General features: G+C 50.3%; 1 protein-coding gene across 1 annotated transcript in view; it reads right to left on the minus strand.

The window, feature by feature from the left end:
* The window catches only part of ALMS1 (ALMS1 centrosome and basal body associated protein), a 56,873-nt gene that overhangs the window by 26,158 nt on the left and 16,283 nt on the right, over positions 1-14,432 (minus strand). Inside the window, exons 3-7 of the mRNA XM_063157766.1 lie at positions 14,146-14,248; positions 11,131-13,138; positions 8,498-8,663; positions 4,907-6,334; positions 3,140-3,270 (exon numbers count right to left, since the gene is read on the minus strand). Coding sequence (XP_063013836.1) covers positions 3,140-3,270; positions 4,907-6,334; positions 8,498-8,663; positions 11,131-13,138; positions 14,146-14,248 — 3,836 coding nt within the window. The remainder of the gene's footprint in view (positions 1-3,139; positions 3,271-4,906; positions 6,335-8,497; positions 8,664-11,130; positions 13,139-14,145; positions 14,249-14,432) is intronic.

Here is a 14,432-nt window from a genome sequence, read left to right on the forward strand (position 1 = left end):
GGAGGGCCTGTGGGAGAGCCCAGGGACAAGGAGCAGAGCTGAGCCATCACAGGATGATCCAAAAGCTTCTCCTCCCTGCACCACGTGCCAGTTCAACGGCCTGAGGTAATCCAGAGCAACTCCCACCCACAGGAGCAGGCACAGAAGTTGTGATAAACTCATCTTCCCAAGCCTTTCACATGTTTTATTGTGCCTGTTATGTGTCATCCTTCCAAAAAAGCTCCCTGTGCCATATGATCCACAGGAGCCTGCAGAGCAAATTTAGAGCTACAACTCCGTGAACTTCCTGGAGAAGCGAGAAAGCTCAGGGAGTGGAAAAGTACAGCAGGGAGTGGAGGGAAACACTGCACCAAGCAGGGAGGAACTCACAGGGCAGGGAACAGAGGGCACTGGCACCCTGAAATACAGGTGGGGGATCAGCTTCTCAATTTAGGAGGAAAATCCTGAGGCTGAAGGTACTGGAATTGTGTTTGCATCCAACAGCAGCTCCAAACCTGCCATAGCAGGGATGCCCTCCCACCGTCCCACTGCTCCAAGCCCCAATGCCCAACCTGGCCTTGGGCACTGCCAGGGATCCAGGGGCAGCCACAGCAAATCTGGCAATTCCAGTCCAGCCAGGAATTCCCTGCCAAGATCCCAGCCCAATCTGCCCTTTCCCAGTGGGAGCCATTCCCTGGCTCCTGTCCCTGCAGGCCTTGTCCCCAGTCCCTCTCCAGCTCTCCTGGAGCCCCTGCAGGGACTCTGAGCATTCCCTGGATTTTTCCCTTCTCCAGGGGCACATTCCCAGCTCTCCCAGCCTGTCCATGTTGAATATTCCAGGGGTTTGGAGCCCTCCAGAGCACTCGAGCTGGGTTTGCAGCCCCTTGCTGTGCCCACCCCAGGCTCCTCCTGAACCCTCTGCTCAGGCCGACGTGGGAAATCCACAGGAAAGACAGAAAATCTTCCCAAATAAAACATCCCAGAGATGTTCCCCAGTGTCCTGCTCCTTTCCCTGCCCACAGAATTCACACACTTCCATGGTAAACAAGGAAATGCCAGGAAAATCCAGTGGCACCTGAATTCCTGCAGCTGTCACCTCTGGAAGGGAGAGGCAGAGCCTGAATGTTCCTAAAGAACATCCCCAGACCTGCCCCACAGGCACCACACCAGACCCTGCTGCAATTGTTTGCTCGAGCTGTAGGAACACTTTGTCTTTCTCAGCCTTAAAAGTTTAGGAGAAGGAAAATGTCTTTTCCTAATCTTTGTTCTGTTCTTTTTAACTCCATGCAAGGCACTGTGGCTCTAAGACTTGCACCCTTATTGTACACAACAGTTCCCATTAAATTTACAGGAGCATATTTTGCCTGGCTGTGGTTTTTTTCAGTGCAATAGCTTTGAATAATCTGTGTTTTTCGGTGACAGTGTTTGTCTTGGAGGGAACAGCACATTTATCTTAAGTACAATAAAAAAACCCAGTGACCTTCACTCTGCAAATTCAAACCATTTTTATCTCAAATTAAAAACATTGCAGTGCAAAAGTATTTTCAAGATCAAAGCACGAGGTGCTGTGGTTCAACTAAAGCAATTTCTTGGAGCTTGGTTGCAAAATTATGGAGAATTTCTTCTTACTCTAAATGGGGAGAAAACAATCCCCAGCTGACACTGAGTCACAGAAAGGTAAAATCCTTGGTTCCACACTGCACAGAGCTCCTTCCAGGGACCAAGCTGTGACCAAACAAAATCTAAAAGTTGGGGGGAAAAGCTTTGATGCCTCTGGTTTTGTATTTATGTTTTGTTTCTGTTTTTTAAAACATCTGAATTTTAAGAAATGTGAATTTCTAAAATATGAAATAATAATTTTAAAGCTATTATATAATATATTTAATATTCTATATTATGTAATATGTCTAATATATATTATATATTGTATATTACATAATATTAAATTTTAAATATCATTAAAATCTACTATGCTATATTTATAATTTATTTCTATAATAATTATTAATAAAATAGTCACTTTCTTTTCACCAGCTGCCCAGAGATTCCACCAGTCTGGGAATACCCAGGAAGTTTGGCCTGATGGCTTTTGGGAGCTGCTGTGTCCCCTCCCAGCACTGCTGATGCAGAGAAGCTCAGAACACAGAGTACTCCTAAAGCACTGACTGTCACTCCTGCTAATGCAGGGCTTTTAATTAAAACAAACAAACCAACCCCTGCTGCTTTTCCTGGGAGGCAAGCAGGCTGCATGAGAAAACAGGGGGAAAATCAAGGGAAAAAATAAAGAGGAAGCTCTTCCTAAAGCTCAAGGCACTTGTCTGAACCACCAGTCCCTAAAAACCTTGCCTGAATCACCCTGGAGAGCACAGCAGTGCCAGAAATGGCATTTAGAGTGAAAACAGAGGTAACACACTCCTGCTCAGACCAATTCCAGCCCAGACATGCAATTTATAATGAACAAGAAACACTCCAAAGGAGATGCACCAACCATGGCAGCTTCAGGGCTCATTCTCCCAGAGAGTCAGAGCTGCAGAGCCTGAACCTCCTCAGCCCTGAGCTCTGACACAGCACAGACATCACCAGGTTTCCACAGACACTTCCCAGCTCCAGGGAGAGCATCCTGTGACCAGCACTCCCTGGTTTCCCCTGGCATCCTCACCTGCAGGAGCCTGGAGCAGCCCCTTCCCTTCCCTTCCCTTCCCTTCCCTTCCCTTCCCTTCCCTTCCCTTCCCTTCCCTTCCCTTCCCTTCCCTTCCCTTCCCTTCCCCTTCCCCTTCCCCTTCCCCTTCCCCTTCCCCTTCCCCTTCCCCTTCCCTCTTCCCTCTTCCCTTCCCCTTCCCTCTTCCCTTTCCTGCCCAGTGCTGAGGGTGCTCCCTGCACACCAGGAGGAGTTTCCCAGGCACCATCAGCACCTCCATAAACATTCTGTGCTAAGAATTCCTCCAGCCAACCCCAGGACCAGGAGCTTTGGGCACTTTCCCACAGCAACACCAATCGTCCCCCCACAGCTCCGTCCTTCACACCTTCCTCAGGCCCATCTGCAGCTGAATGTCACCCCCATGGCCAAACCACCCCAAACTGCCTGGGAAAACCATAAAAAACCCCCAAACCCCCCAAGGGCAGGTGCAGCAGTGTTTCCCCAAGCTGAGCTGGTTTGTACCTTGGCTGGTGCAGGTTCCCTGGGCTTTGGGAGCAGCTCTGCCTTGATTGCCTCCATCCTGAGCTGGGGCTCTTCATCCCAGTCTGCCTCACACTCCTGGGACTGGCTGGCCAGTTTCATCTTCACCCAGGCTGCCAAAATCACAAAGTAGGAGAGTTTTCCTTTCCTGTTTCATGTATGAGAGCAGTTTTTAACTTAAAGTCAAAGCTGTGCATTTCTGGTTAGCCCAGCTGAGAGAACAAAGACCACACCAAATTCCAGAGCTCCTGGAATGAGCAGGACTACAATGGCAAATGGCTCCTTGGATCATTTATTTGGGGAGATGGATCCAAGACTCTTCCCTGGTTCTGTCATCCTCACAGTCTCAGACACAACTCAGAGCTCACTCACACAATCCCTTCCCACATCCCTGATTTAATAACTGTACGGACAAAATAATTCCTTACAGTGATGCCAGGAAAAGAAGCTTTTCAAACTGGAAAAGCCCAGTTCTACCCAGTTTGATCACAGCACAGAAGATTCCCCAGTGTCCTGATCCCTTCCCTGCCCTCAGGCTTCACACACTTCCATGGCAAACAAGGAAATGCCAAGAAAATCCAGTGGCACCTGAATTCCTGGGGCTGTCACCTCTGAAAGGGAGAAGCAGAGCCTGAATGTTCCCAAAGAACATCCCCCCAAAGAACATCCCCCCCAAAGAACATCCCCCAACCTGTCCTACAGGCACTACACCAGGCCTTGCTGGAGTCAGGAGATCACTGGGAAGTGTCCCTCACCAAAGCCCTGTCCTGTTAAAGGGTCTCAGGGCACCGCACAATAATCCCCTTCAATGTTCAGAGCCTGAACACCCCCCCAAAGAACATCCCCCCAAACCTGTCCCACAGGCACTATACCAGACCCTGATGAAGTCAGGGGATCACTGGAGTCAGGAGATCACTGGGAAGTGTCCCCCACCCAAGCTCTGTCCCATTAAAGGGTCTCAGTGCATTGCACAATAATCTCCTTCTGTTGTAAATCAAAGGCGACTCCGGTGAAGGGGAGAATGATGCATCTGACTCCATTATCAGAAGGCTAATTAATTACTTTACTATTAATTACTTTATAATACTATACTATGCACGATGTATCCAAACTGAATCTGCCATGCACTCACCCTTGCTCACAACTGCTCACCCTGCATTCATCTCTGATTGTCTCGTGACTGTCTCGTGACAGTCCAGCACCCACACACACACACACACACACACACCTGGCCCTGACAGGCCAAGGGAACAAAACATCTTCACTTTGGGTAAACAATCTCCATATTGCATTCTACTTTAGCACAACACAGGCACAGCAAGCCAGATAAGAACTGTGTTTTCCTTCTTCTCACAGCTTCTCTCTGTTCGGAGGGCACGTGAATACCAGACCCTTCATGCAGGAGCAGCCTCACCCCATCACTGCCACAGCCCCTGACACAACCCCACCCCAGGCTGTGCCAAACCCACTGAGAGCCTTCCTCACCTCAGATCTTCCTCTCCTGCTCCTTGGTCACTGCCACAGCCCCTGACACAAACCCACCCCAGCCCCTGACACAAACCCACCCCAGCCCCTGACACAAACCCAGCCCAGCCCCTACACAAACCCACCCCAGCCCCTGACACAAACTCACCCCAGCCCCTACACAACCCCACCCCAGCCCCTACACAAACCCACCCCAGCCCCTGACACAAACCCACCGCAGGCCGTGCCCCTGACACAGCCAAACCCACCGAGAGCCTTCCTCACCTCGGATCCTCCTCTCGTGCTCCTCAGCGCTCTTCAGGACACGGCTGGCCGGGGCAGTGGTGCCCAGGAGGCTGCAGACACGTGTGGCCAGGGAGTCACCGCTGCTGCTGCTGCCCACCGGGCTCAGGGCAGCTCCTGGCAGGCTCCGAGCAACTCCAGTCCCTGGCAGGCTGCCCAGCACCACCCCCGGGGCACTGCCCGGCTGCTGGGAGTGCCCAGCCCTCCTCAGGAGGCTCCTGACCCGGGCACTGAGGGAATCCCCACTGCTGCTGTCCTCGCTGCCCTGTGTCCCTGCTGCCCTGCCAGCCTGGCCCCAGGAGCCCAGGGAGCTGCCCAGGCCAGCGGGGGCACTGCCCAGGGGCTCCAGGGGAGGAGGATGGCCCGGCTGTGGGGCTGTGCCAGTGCTCTGTGCCAGCCCCACACGGGCAGCCTTTGGGGGCACTGCCAGGGGCTCCAGGGAGGGAGGATGGCTGGGCTGTGGGGCTGTGCCAGTGCCCGGGAGGCTGCTGGCAGTGCTCTGTGCCAGCCCTGCACGGGCAGCCTGGCTCCTGCCCACACTGCTGCTCCCTTCTGGCTCCCACCTCCCTGTGGATTTCCCTGTCCTTGGCTCTTGGGCCACTGCCCTCAGCCCTTCCCTGCGCTGGGAGCTGACAGCCAGAGGGTGTCCCCATGCCAGCTGGCAGCTGGAAGAGTCCAGAGGGTCCGTGTCCAGCTCCTGTGCCTGCACACCCCTCGGGGTCACGGCCTCATCCCGTGACAGTGTGTCCTGCAGCTTTGGGATCCAGTCCTGGCCTAAGCTGGCATCCTTTGGATCCTCCTCCCTCCCACCCAGCCCCGGGGGAGCCTCCCCAGGCTCCCTGCAGGAGGCTGTGGGGCCAGCAGGACGGCTCCAGCTGGCAGCCAGACCCTCTGCCTGTGCCAGCAGCTCCCGGAGCTCCTGCAGGGCCTCAGGGCCCATCAGGGGTTCCCTTTCCTGGCCCTGGCTGCTCTCACTTCCCACCCCGGAGCTCGAGGATGCCCTATCCAATTCCATGTCATTCCCAAGCCCAGACAGAGCCCATCCCTGCTGGCTGCTGTCTGAGCTCCTGCGCTCAGGGTCAGCAAGGGCACCCTGAGCCCTTCTCCCCCCATCCCGGGGATCCCTGCCCGAGGAGCAGCTGGGCAGGTCCGGCTCTGCCCCAGCAGGTCCAGGGGACCCCTCTGTGCCCCCTGGGGCTCCTCCCTGCAGCTGGGGGCCTGGCACACTGCCTTGGCTGGCTGGGGAGTGCCCAGATAGCGTGGGGGAGCTGGCACAGAGCTCCCGGGGGGACAGCAGGTCCTGCTCCTGCTCCGAGCCAGCCTCAGAGCCCACGGAGAGGGACACGCTCAGAGGAGACACATCCGAGCCAAAGCTGGCCTGGGACAGCTCAAAGGCTGGCAGCAATGCACCTGCAAAGGAATAGGACACAAATGAGCATCTGCAGGCTCCAGAACACAGCAAACATCCCTTCCTGTGCTACAGTGTCACAGACATCTTTTATGGAAAACCCTCTCCTTAGGATTTTTCCTCCTGAGAAGCTGGGAGGCCTCAGGAACAAAATGTAAACAATGGTTATCTGCTGCTGTGGAATGCAACAGGTGCATCTGTGATTGGCCCATGTTTGTTGTTTCTAATTAATGGCCAATCACAGTCAGCTGGCTCAGACAGAGAGCTGAGCCACAAACCTTTGTCATCATTCTTTCCCATTCTATTCTTAGCCAGCCTTCTGATGAAATCCTTTCTTCTATTCTTTTAGTATAGTATTAATGTAATATATATCATAAAATAATAAATCAGCCTTCTGAAACATGGAGTCAGATCCTCGTCTCTTCCCTCACCCAAGAACCCCTGTGAACACCGTCATACTACAGGGCATAGAAAGGGAGGGAAGAACTCAAATACTGGAAAATATTTAAGGTGCTGTCCTTAGGATGAGACTTGAACCAAGATTTCCATGAGAATTGTCTCCTGAAAGAAATCTCAGGACTACTTCAGATAAATATCAAACAAAATACAAACTTAACAGAGAATTATAGAATATCTAGAGCTGGATGACATCACCCATCCAGCCCCTGGCCCTGCACAATCCCACCCTGTGCACTTGGGAGCAGTGTCCAAACCCCCTGGAGCTCTGGCAGGGCTGGCTGTTACAAAACCACACTAATTTGGATGGTGGTGGTGATGATGATGGGTGGATGGATTTAGGAACAGATCTGGTCAGTTATAAAAACACTGACAACTTTTCATCACACCAAACACATCAGGAAATGCCAGAACGCAAAAGAACCCAAGAATTACTACTCCTCTCCCAAGAAGGAAAGGTCTGCTCCCAGTCATTGAGTCTCAAGATACAAACCATTTCCTTCTACAGGACTCTTGGAAAAAGAGAAATTAAGGGAATGAAGGCCCTGTGTGCCTGGTAGCTGCCCCACAGCCACACTCCTTTGCAGAGGTTTGAGTATCTCCCAGTGCCCAAATCTGCTGGGATGGCAGAAGATGGAGTGCCAGGAACCCCCTGAACCCCAGGGGAACGGGGTCTGTGCCCTCCTGCTGGAACCCTGGGTACTGAGGGTTTCACACTTTCTGGGCTAGAAAACACTGACCCTCTAGAAAACTCTACATTTAACCTGAGACCACAGAGAAAGCTTCCAAAATTGCATGATAAAACTCAGATCATGAGGGTATAGTTCAAATAAATGTAGGTAATGTTACAAAGTAGAAAACTCAGAATTTAAGGCTTTAGTAATATATAGTAATGTTTTATATAAAATATAAAAATGTATAGTAAAGCTTTAGTAATATATAGTAATTATAGTATTATGTAGTATTTAGTATATAGTATTATAAAGTATTTAGTCATATATAAAACAAAAGTTGTAAAAAAGTAACTAATCCTTCTTCTTCACCTTCTTCATAAGTTTAAGTAATATTATGTAATTAAATTTAAAAGTCCAGGTTACAAAACACGAACACTTAGTTATTAATAACTAACCAATAATTATTTGTTAGTTATTAACTAATTAGAATTATAATTTGTTACACAATATATAGCAATTATAATCAGCTATATAACAATAATGATATATAACATATCATTAATATAAGTTCTATAATTATATAATACAATAATAATATAAAATAATTTAATATTATATATAATATTAAATAATATATAACAATTATTATTAGTTATTAATAATAACCTAAGGCAATAATAATTAGTTAGTTAGTAACTAATAATAATAAGTTGGAATATATAACAATTATAGTATAATAATAATAATAATAATAATAATAATAATAATAATAATAATAATAATAATAATAATAATAATAATAATATATTGGTTATTAATAATAATCTAACCCAAAATTATTAGTTAGTTATTAACTAATTATAACTATTTATAATACATATAACAATTATAGTTCTATAATAATAATAATATATAACATATATTAACAATATTAGATATTGTATAACTATAAATAGTTGTTATTAATAATAATAACCTAACCCAAGCAAAGAAACCCCAAAGCCCGCTACCCTCCATCCCCCAGAGCCCCCATACCCTGGGCCTGCGGGGGGACCCTGTCCAGGGGGGCCGTGTCCAGGGGGGGCTGCAGGCTCCTGAGCCCCCATGGGGAGAACTCCAGCTCCCGGAGGGGCCCACGGGGCACAAAGGGGGCCAGGATGGTGCCAGGGGACTGCTCGATGCCCAGGTTCCGCAGGTACACCTGGCAGGGAAACAAGGACAATCAGTACTGAGGGCAGGGGGGCATCCCGAGCTCTCCTGGCACGCTGGGCACTGCAGGAGTGGGCACTGCATTGCCCAGGTTCCACAGGTACACCTGGAAAAGAAACAGGGACAGTCAGCACTGAGGGCAGGGATGGATCAGGAACAATCCGCACTCAGGGATCAGGAACAATCAGCACTGAGAGCAGGACTGGATCAGGAACAATCAGCACTGAGGGATCAGGAACAATCAGCACTGAGGGTAGGGATAGATCAGGAACAATCAGCATTCAGGGCAGGGATGGATCAGGAACAATCAGCACTCAGGAATCAGGAACAATCAACACTGAGGGATCAGGTACAATCAGCACTGAGGCAGGGTGGATCAGGAACAATCAGCACTGAGGGATCAGGTACAATCAGCACTGAGGGCAGGGTGGATCAGGAACAATCAGCACTCAGGGCAGGCATGGATCCTGCCATGCTGGGCACTGCAGGAGTGGGCACTGCATTGCTCAGAGCAGGCTGAGCCCCAGTCTCACTGCTGGAAACCCTACCTCCACACAAACGTGAAGGTTTGAGCTAAAAACACAAAGGTTTGGGTTGAAAACACAAAGGTTTGGGTTCAAAGCCCTCTCTCTCCCCACTCAGCTCTGCTCAGGAAACACTGGCAGGCTCGGGAATTCCAGGCAGCAGCAGGGAGGCTCCTCAGTTTATAGGACAAGTTTGGCCAAACCTTCCAGGAAAACAGCTGGGAGCAGTTTTGTCAGAGCTGGTTTACACACAGATGCTATATGCAGGAAAAAAACAGCCAAAATTTTCCTTGGCTTCATCACCTGTAGGGCAAATTAATTTCAGCTCATCCACACTATGTCCTAAACTAGCCAGGAAAATGAAATTAATTACCTTACACATCACAGCCAGCTCCATTTCCTATGATTTTATCATAAACTTCCACATTACCAGCCAGAAAAGTGACCTGATCTCCTTTACCTTCCAGGGATTTATGGGAGCAGCATTCCCCAGAACCAGGCTGGAGTGTGTAATTATAGCCAGGAACAGAAGTCATCTCTCTGTCTCATGAATTTCATTTCAAACACCCTCCCTCCAATATTTATATTTGTTTCACCACGGGTTTGCAGAGACAACAGAGTGAAGAGAGCTTCCAGAGCACATTCCCAAAGACCTGGTGATTATGGAGTCATCTTGTGAGAGGAGCAGCCTCTTACTCAGAGGATAATTACATGTTTGTCATTACCATAAATCTGCATCTCATTTGCTCCATCACTCCCAGCTATTAGTGCCCTGAAGGTGCTGCACAGGGCTCCAGCCCCATCAGGAGAAACCTGGGTCAGCCACACAGGACAGAAAGGAGGGAAGGCATGAGAGGCTCTGGAGGTGAGGAACACATCAGGAATTCAGAACTGAGGCCTCAGAAACTGGAGCAAGGTGAAAAAACAGAGTGATAAAATCACAGGAAAAAAGGAATTTCATTTCTAAGGAGTCGTGTTGGGTTTGCTGCTGCTGCAGAGCTGGGGAGGGTTCAGCTCTCCTCACTGAGCACCTGAGCCTGAACCTCATGTTTGGACAAGGAGAGCCTGGTCTTTGAGAGAGCCACCAACCCTCCCTTCTCTCTCCTCCTCCTCCCCTGGTGTGGGATTAAGCCCTTTCTGACCCAGAGATGGGGTAAATGGGAGGTGTTTTCAAAATTTTTATTCCATTTTCAGTCTCACCAGAAGGGTGGGACAATACAGATGTTAAAATTCACACCATCACAATTAGAATCCAACTATTTCCTAATTACAATACACTATCAGTGTTTCTTGGTCTATCAGCTTTAGCCACACCATGCTGTGCATGTCTTAAAGACAATAATATAAAATTACCCCTCATGGGTCCTACTACAATACACCTTTCACAGTTCTATTTCTCCAAAGTATCCAGTCCTATTTGCAAAGCCATCCTTTAAAACATGTATCTGGCTCAATTTCTCTCTCAGCAATGTCTGCTTTATTCCATGGCATTTCTAAAACAGCATTTCTTGTCTCAAGGTTTGCACACTTTGAGAATTCCCTGCAAATCCATTTCCCACACCCTGACACTCACCTACCCTGGGAAAGACAAGAGGCCTTTCCCATATCCAACCCTGTCTTTGTCCATGTTAAATAGTACTAAAAGTTATTTTCCACCTCTATTTAAGTTGAACCAGTATCGTGGATGAAATTCACTGTGGCACAACCCTGTGTAAAAGGGTTTTGTTTTGGCTTGTACTGATTAGATCCTCTCCTAAAAGAGCAGTGGGGGGGGGGGGGAATGGAAAAGTGAAAAACAAATGGAGAACTTTGAAAAACAAATGGAAAAAAACATATAACTGAAAAAAAAGGGTAACTCTGGGAAAATAAATGGTTAACCTGGGGGAAAAAAATGGATAACTCTGGAAGAAGAGTTTGAATTAGAGCCAAACTTACCGGGATCCTTTCTTCAATATTCAGCTCTTCCTTCTTGGGAGTCTCCAGGGCTGCTCCAGAGGGGATGGGGCTGCTCCCTCCTGCACTGGGGCAGGGCCTGGGCACCACCAGGGCCCCCTGAGGCTCCTCGGGACCAACAGGACAAGTCAGACTCTCCAAGGGAATGACTCCAAAGCTGTCCATGATGTCACCAGTGGGGATACTGAGGGACTGATTTCCCTTCTCCTCACAGTCCTGGTGCTCCTCAGCTGGGGAGCTCCCATCCTTTTGAGGGAGCTGAGCAGCACTGAGCACAAACACATCTGGGGCTGAGCTTCGCCTGGTGGTGCTGTGCCCATCCTCAGCAGGGGTTCCAGGCAGCCCCTTCTGTGGGGTGGGGCTGTCAGAGCCCCCCAGAGCAGCACTCTGCTCCCCCTGTGCTGCAGGGCTCAGGGCAGGCAGGGCTGTGCTCCTGCTGGAGATGTTCATGGTGCTGTCAGACTGGGACCTGCTCAGAGGGAGGGCAGGCAGCAGCTCAGTCTGGGGGAAATGCACATTTCCCAGAGAACCTGTGCCCCTGCAGGCACGAGCAGCACTGCCCTTGGAGTCCCCCAGGCTTTCCTGCACTGCTGAAACACAGCCTGAATGCCTGGGAGGTGCACTGGAGGCTTTCCTTGCAGGAGGAGAGGCACCTGGCACACAGGTGGCAGCAGGACCCTGCAGGTGCCAGGCTCCCACCTTCTCCAGGAAGCTCAGTGAGGGGAAGGACTGCATCCTGCCAGGACAGGGAGATTCCAGCTTCAGGGACTCCAAACGCCCACAGCTCTCTGCCACAGCACTCTGGGGAGGGGGCTGCTCCTCCCCAGGGACAGGGGACATCCCTGGGGCTTCTTCACTGGGACACCAAGGAGAGGCCTGAAGGTCTGAGAGCATCACCAAGCCTTCACCAGGTCCTTCTGCCTTCCCAGCTCTCTTGAGGAACACCCCTGGGGTGGACTGGAAGTTGGGATGAGGTAGGAGCAGGGAGAAGGAGCCCTCAGCGCCCAGGCTGAAGGAAGGGGAGATCTCTGTGCCTTTGTGTCCCCTCTGTATGGAGCAGTCAGAGGCAGTGAGCTCAACCCTGCTCCCTGCAGGCTCTGGGGAGTGCCCAGGGCAGGGGGCAGCATCCTGGGGCTGGGTCAGGCTGGGTGTCCCAGCAGGGAGCAGCCCCTCTGTCCCCAGCCTCCCTGATGGCTGCTGCTGGTGGTCCAGGAGAGCTCCCTGCAGCCCCTCAGGAGCAGCCATGGAGCCCAGCCCCAGCTCCTGGGAACCTCTGAGCCCCTGGGAGCCCCTGGGCAGCACCCCAGGCTCCTGCAGCCCTCCTCTGCCTGCCCCAGAGGCTGCTGCACAAAGAACTTCCTCAGCAGCCGAGTTCTTGGCATGGCCTTTCCTCAGGCCATCAGAGAAGTTATGTGACAAACCAGGCTGAGGCACCTTCCTTCCCTTCTCCAGCTTCTCCAGGGCTCCTGCCCCACTGCCAGCCACCTTCACCTTCGCCTGCTGCACACCCCTCTCGCTTTTCTCTGAGAATTTGGTCAGGGCACTTCTGTAGGAGGAGTTTCCTGAGGAGGAGGAGGAGGAGGAAGATTCCTCCTGCCCTGGGGACTCCTTGTTCCCCTCTGAGAGCTCAGAGGCAGCAGCTGGGCCATCACTGTCCTGGGAGGAGTGACCACAGGGGTGACCAGGGCAGTGTCCATCCCTCCCAGCTGTGCCCCAGGGCTGCCCCAGCCCCTTCTCTGGAGCTGGCTGTGCTGGATCCCCCCTGCCCCGGGGAATCGGTGCCTCCTGCTCACTGTCCCCACTGTCCCCATTGTCCCCCTGGCTGCCCAGGGGCTGCCCAGGCTGGGGAGCAGCTCCAGGATCCTCCTGTGCCACGGGCTGGGAGTGCTGGGGTGGGCTGGGAAGGGCTGGGCCCCTCAGGGATGCGGTGCCATGGACGTGGGCAGGCTCTGAACGCTCCAGGGATGCTCCAGAAACATCCAGGACTCCTCTGCAAGAAAAGGGAATTCCTGAGCATTTCTTTTACTCCAACATCTCTGGTTTAAATCAGAGGCAAAAGAACTTCAGTGCAACTGGGGGGGTGGCAATATTCACAGAAATACCCATAAATGCAAGCCCTAAAGGGGCAAAACCCAAAGGAATGCAAAGAAATACCCAAAATCTCCTATAAACAAAGGCTCAAAAACAATATCATAATAACATCAATTTTTACTTAGTATGGCAATATTGCTCCACCTGTTTAGGATTGAAACATTTCTTACTGACAGGCTGTTATTAGTTACATAAATAAATAAAATTAGCTAAGTAAAATATGCAACATGTACTTACACATATCTCAGTTTGCCTGTGATTTTTTAATACAAATTAATAATGGTGCATATTTTACAAGTACAAGCTACTTCAGTTCATTATATCAATTATTTCTTTAAAGGATATAAAAGCAGCCAGGTCTCAGATAAGCAACAAATTCCTATAAAGTTCTAATACTCATATTGGGGATTGCTTAATTAATAGTTCCTTTATAATAAACATACCATCAGAGCCTAATAGATATTATTCCATGCAAGCAGAGCACCTCAGAATGAAGGTGACAAAGCTTTTTACTGAAACAGCTCTTTCTTTATGCATTTAACCCCAAAATTGTACTGTAAATTACATATTTGGCTCCAGCATTTATAAACCACTATCCTATCCATGTATGTTTTACTCCTGTAAATACAGAAACCTGATCTTTGTCCCCAAAATTTCATGAAGTTTATTCCAGAGTCTAAGAAGGCTCCAGAGATGTTGAAGAGGGTGGAGCTCCTCATTTTCCCCAGGAACCTCAGCATGACACGCTCAGAGGAGCCTGCTCCTGCTTTTCCCTTGCTCAAGCTCTCCTGAAGGCAGAACCCAGAGGTGTCTCCTCTCCACACACCCCCAAATCCCATTTCAGAGCCCAGACCCTGCCATTGTCCATCACCCAGTGCAGAACCTCCCCCAGGAGCCCCATCCCACCTGAGGGGAAGGAAATCCATCTGGGATCCCTGCAGGAATGTCTCACCCCGGGCTGGGCTCAGCAGCAGGGGCAGGCAGGGGGAAAATCTGCTCTCCTGGACATCTGGGGGAGAGAAAACACCAGCAGGGCACTGAGAGCTGGCAGCAAGCACCACAGTGCCAAAGATCCCAGCCTCAATGTCCCAAAGATACCCAAAGATCCCAGCTGCACATTCCCAAAGATCCCAGACCCACATCCCTAAGGACCCCAGCTGCACATCTCCGAAGATCCCAGCCCCACAGTCACA

This window comes from Melospiza melodia, chromosome 5, assembly GCF_035770615.1.
Source record: "Melospiza melodia melodia isolate bMelMel2 chromosome 5, bMelMel2.pri, whole genome shotgun sequence".
Taxonomy (NCBI): domain Eukaryota; kingdom Metazoa; phylum Chordata; class Aves; order Passeriformes; family Passerellidae; genus Melospiza; species Melospiza melodia.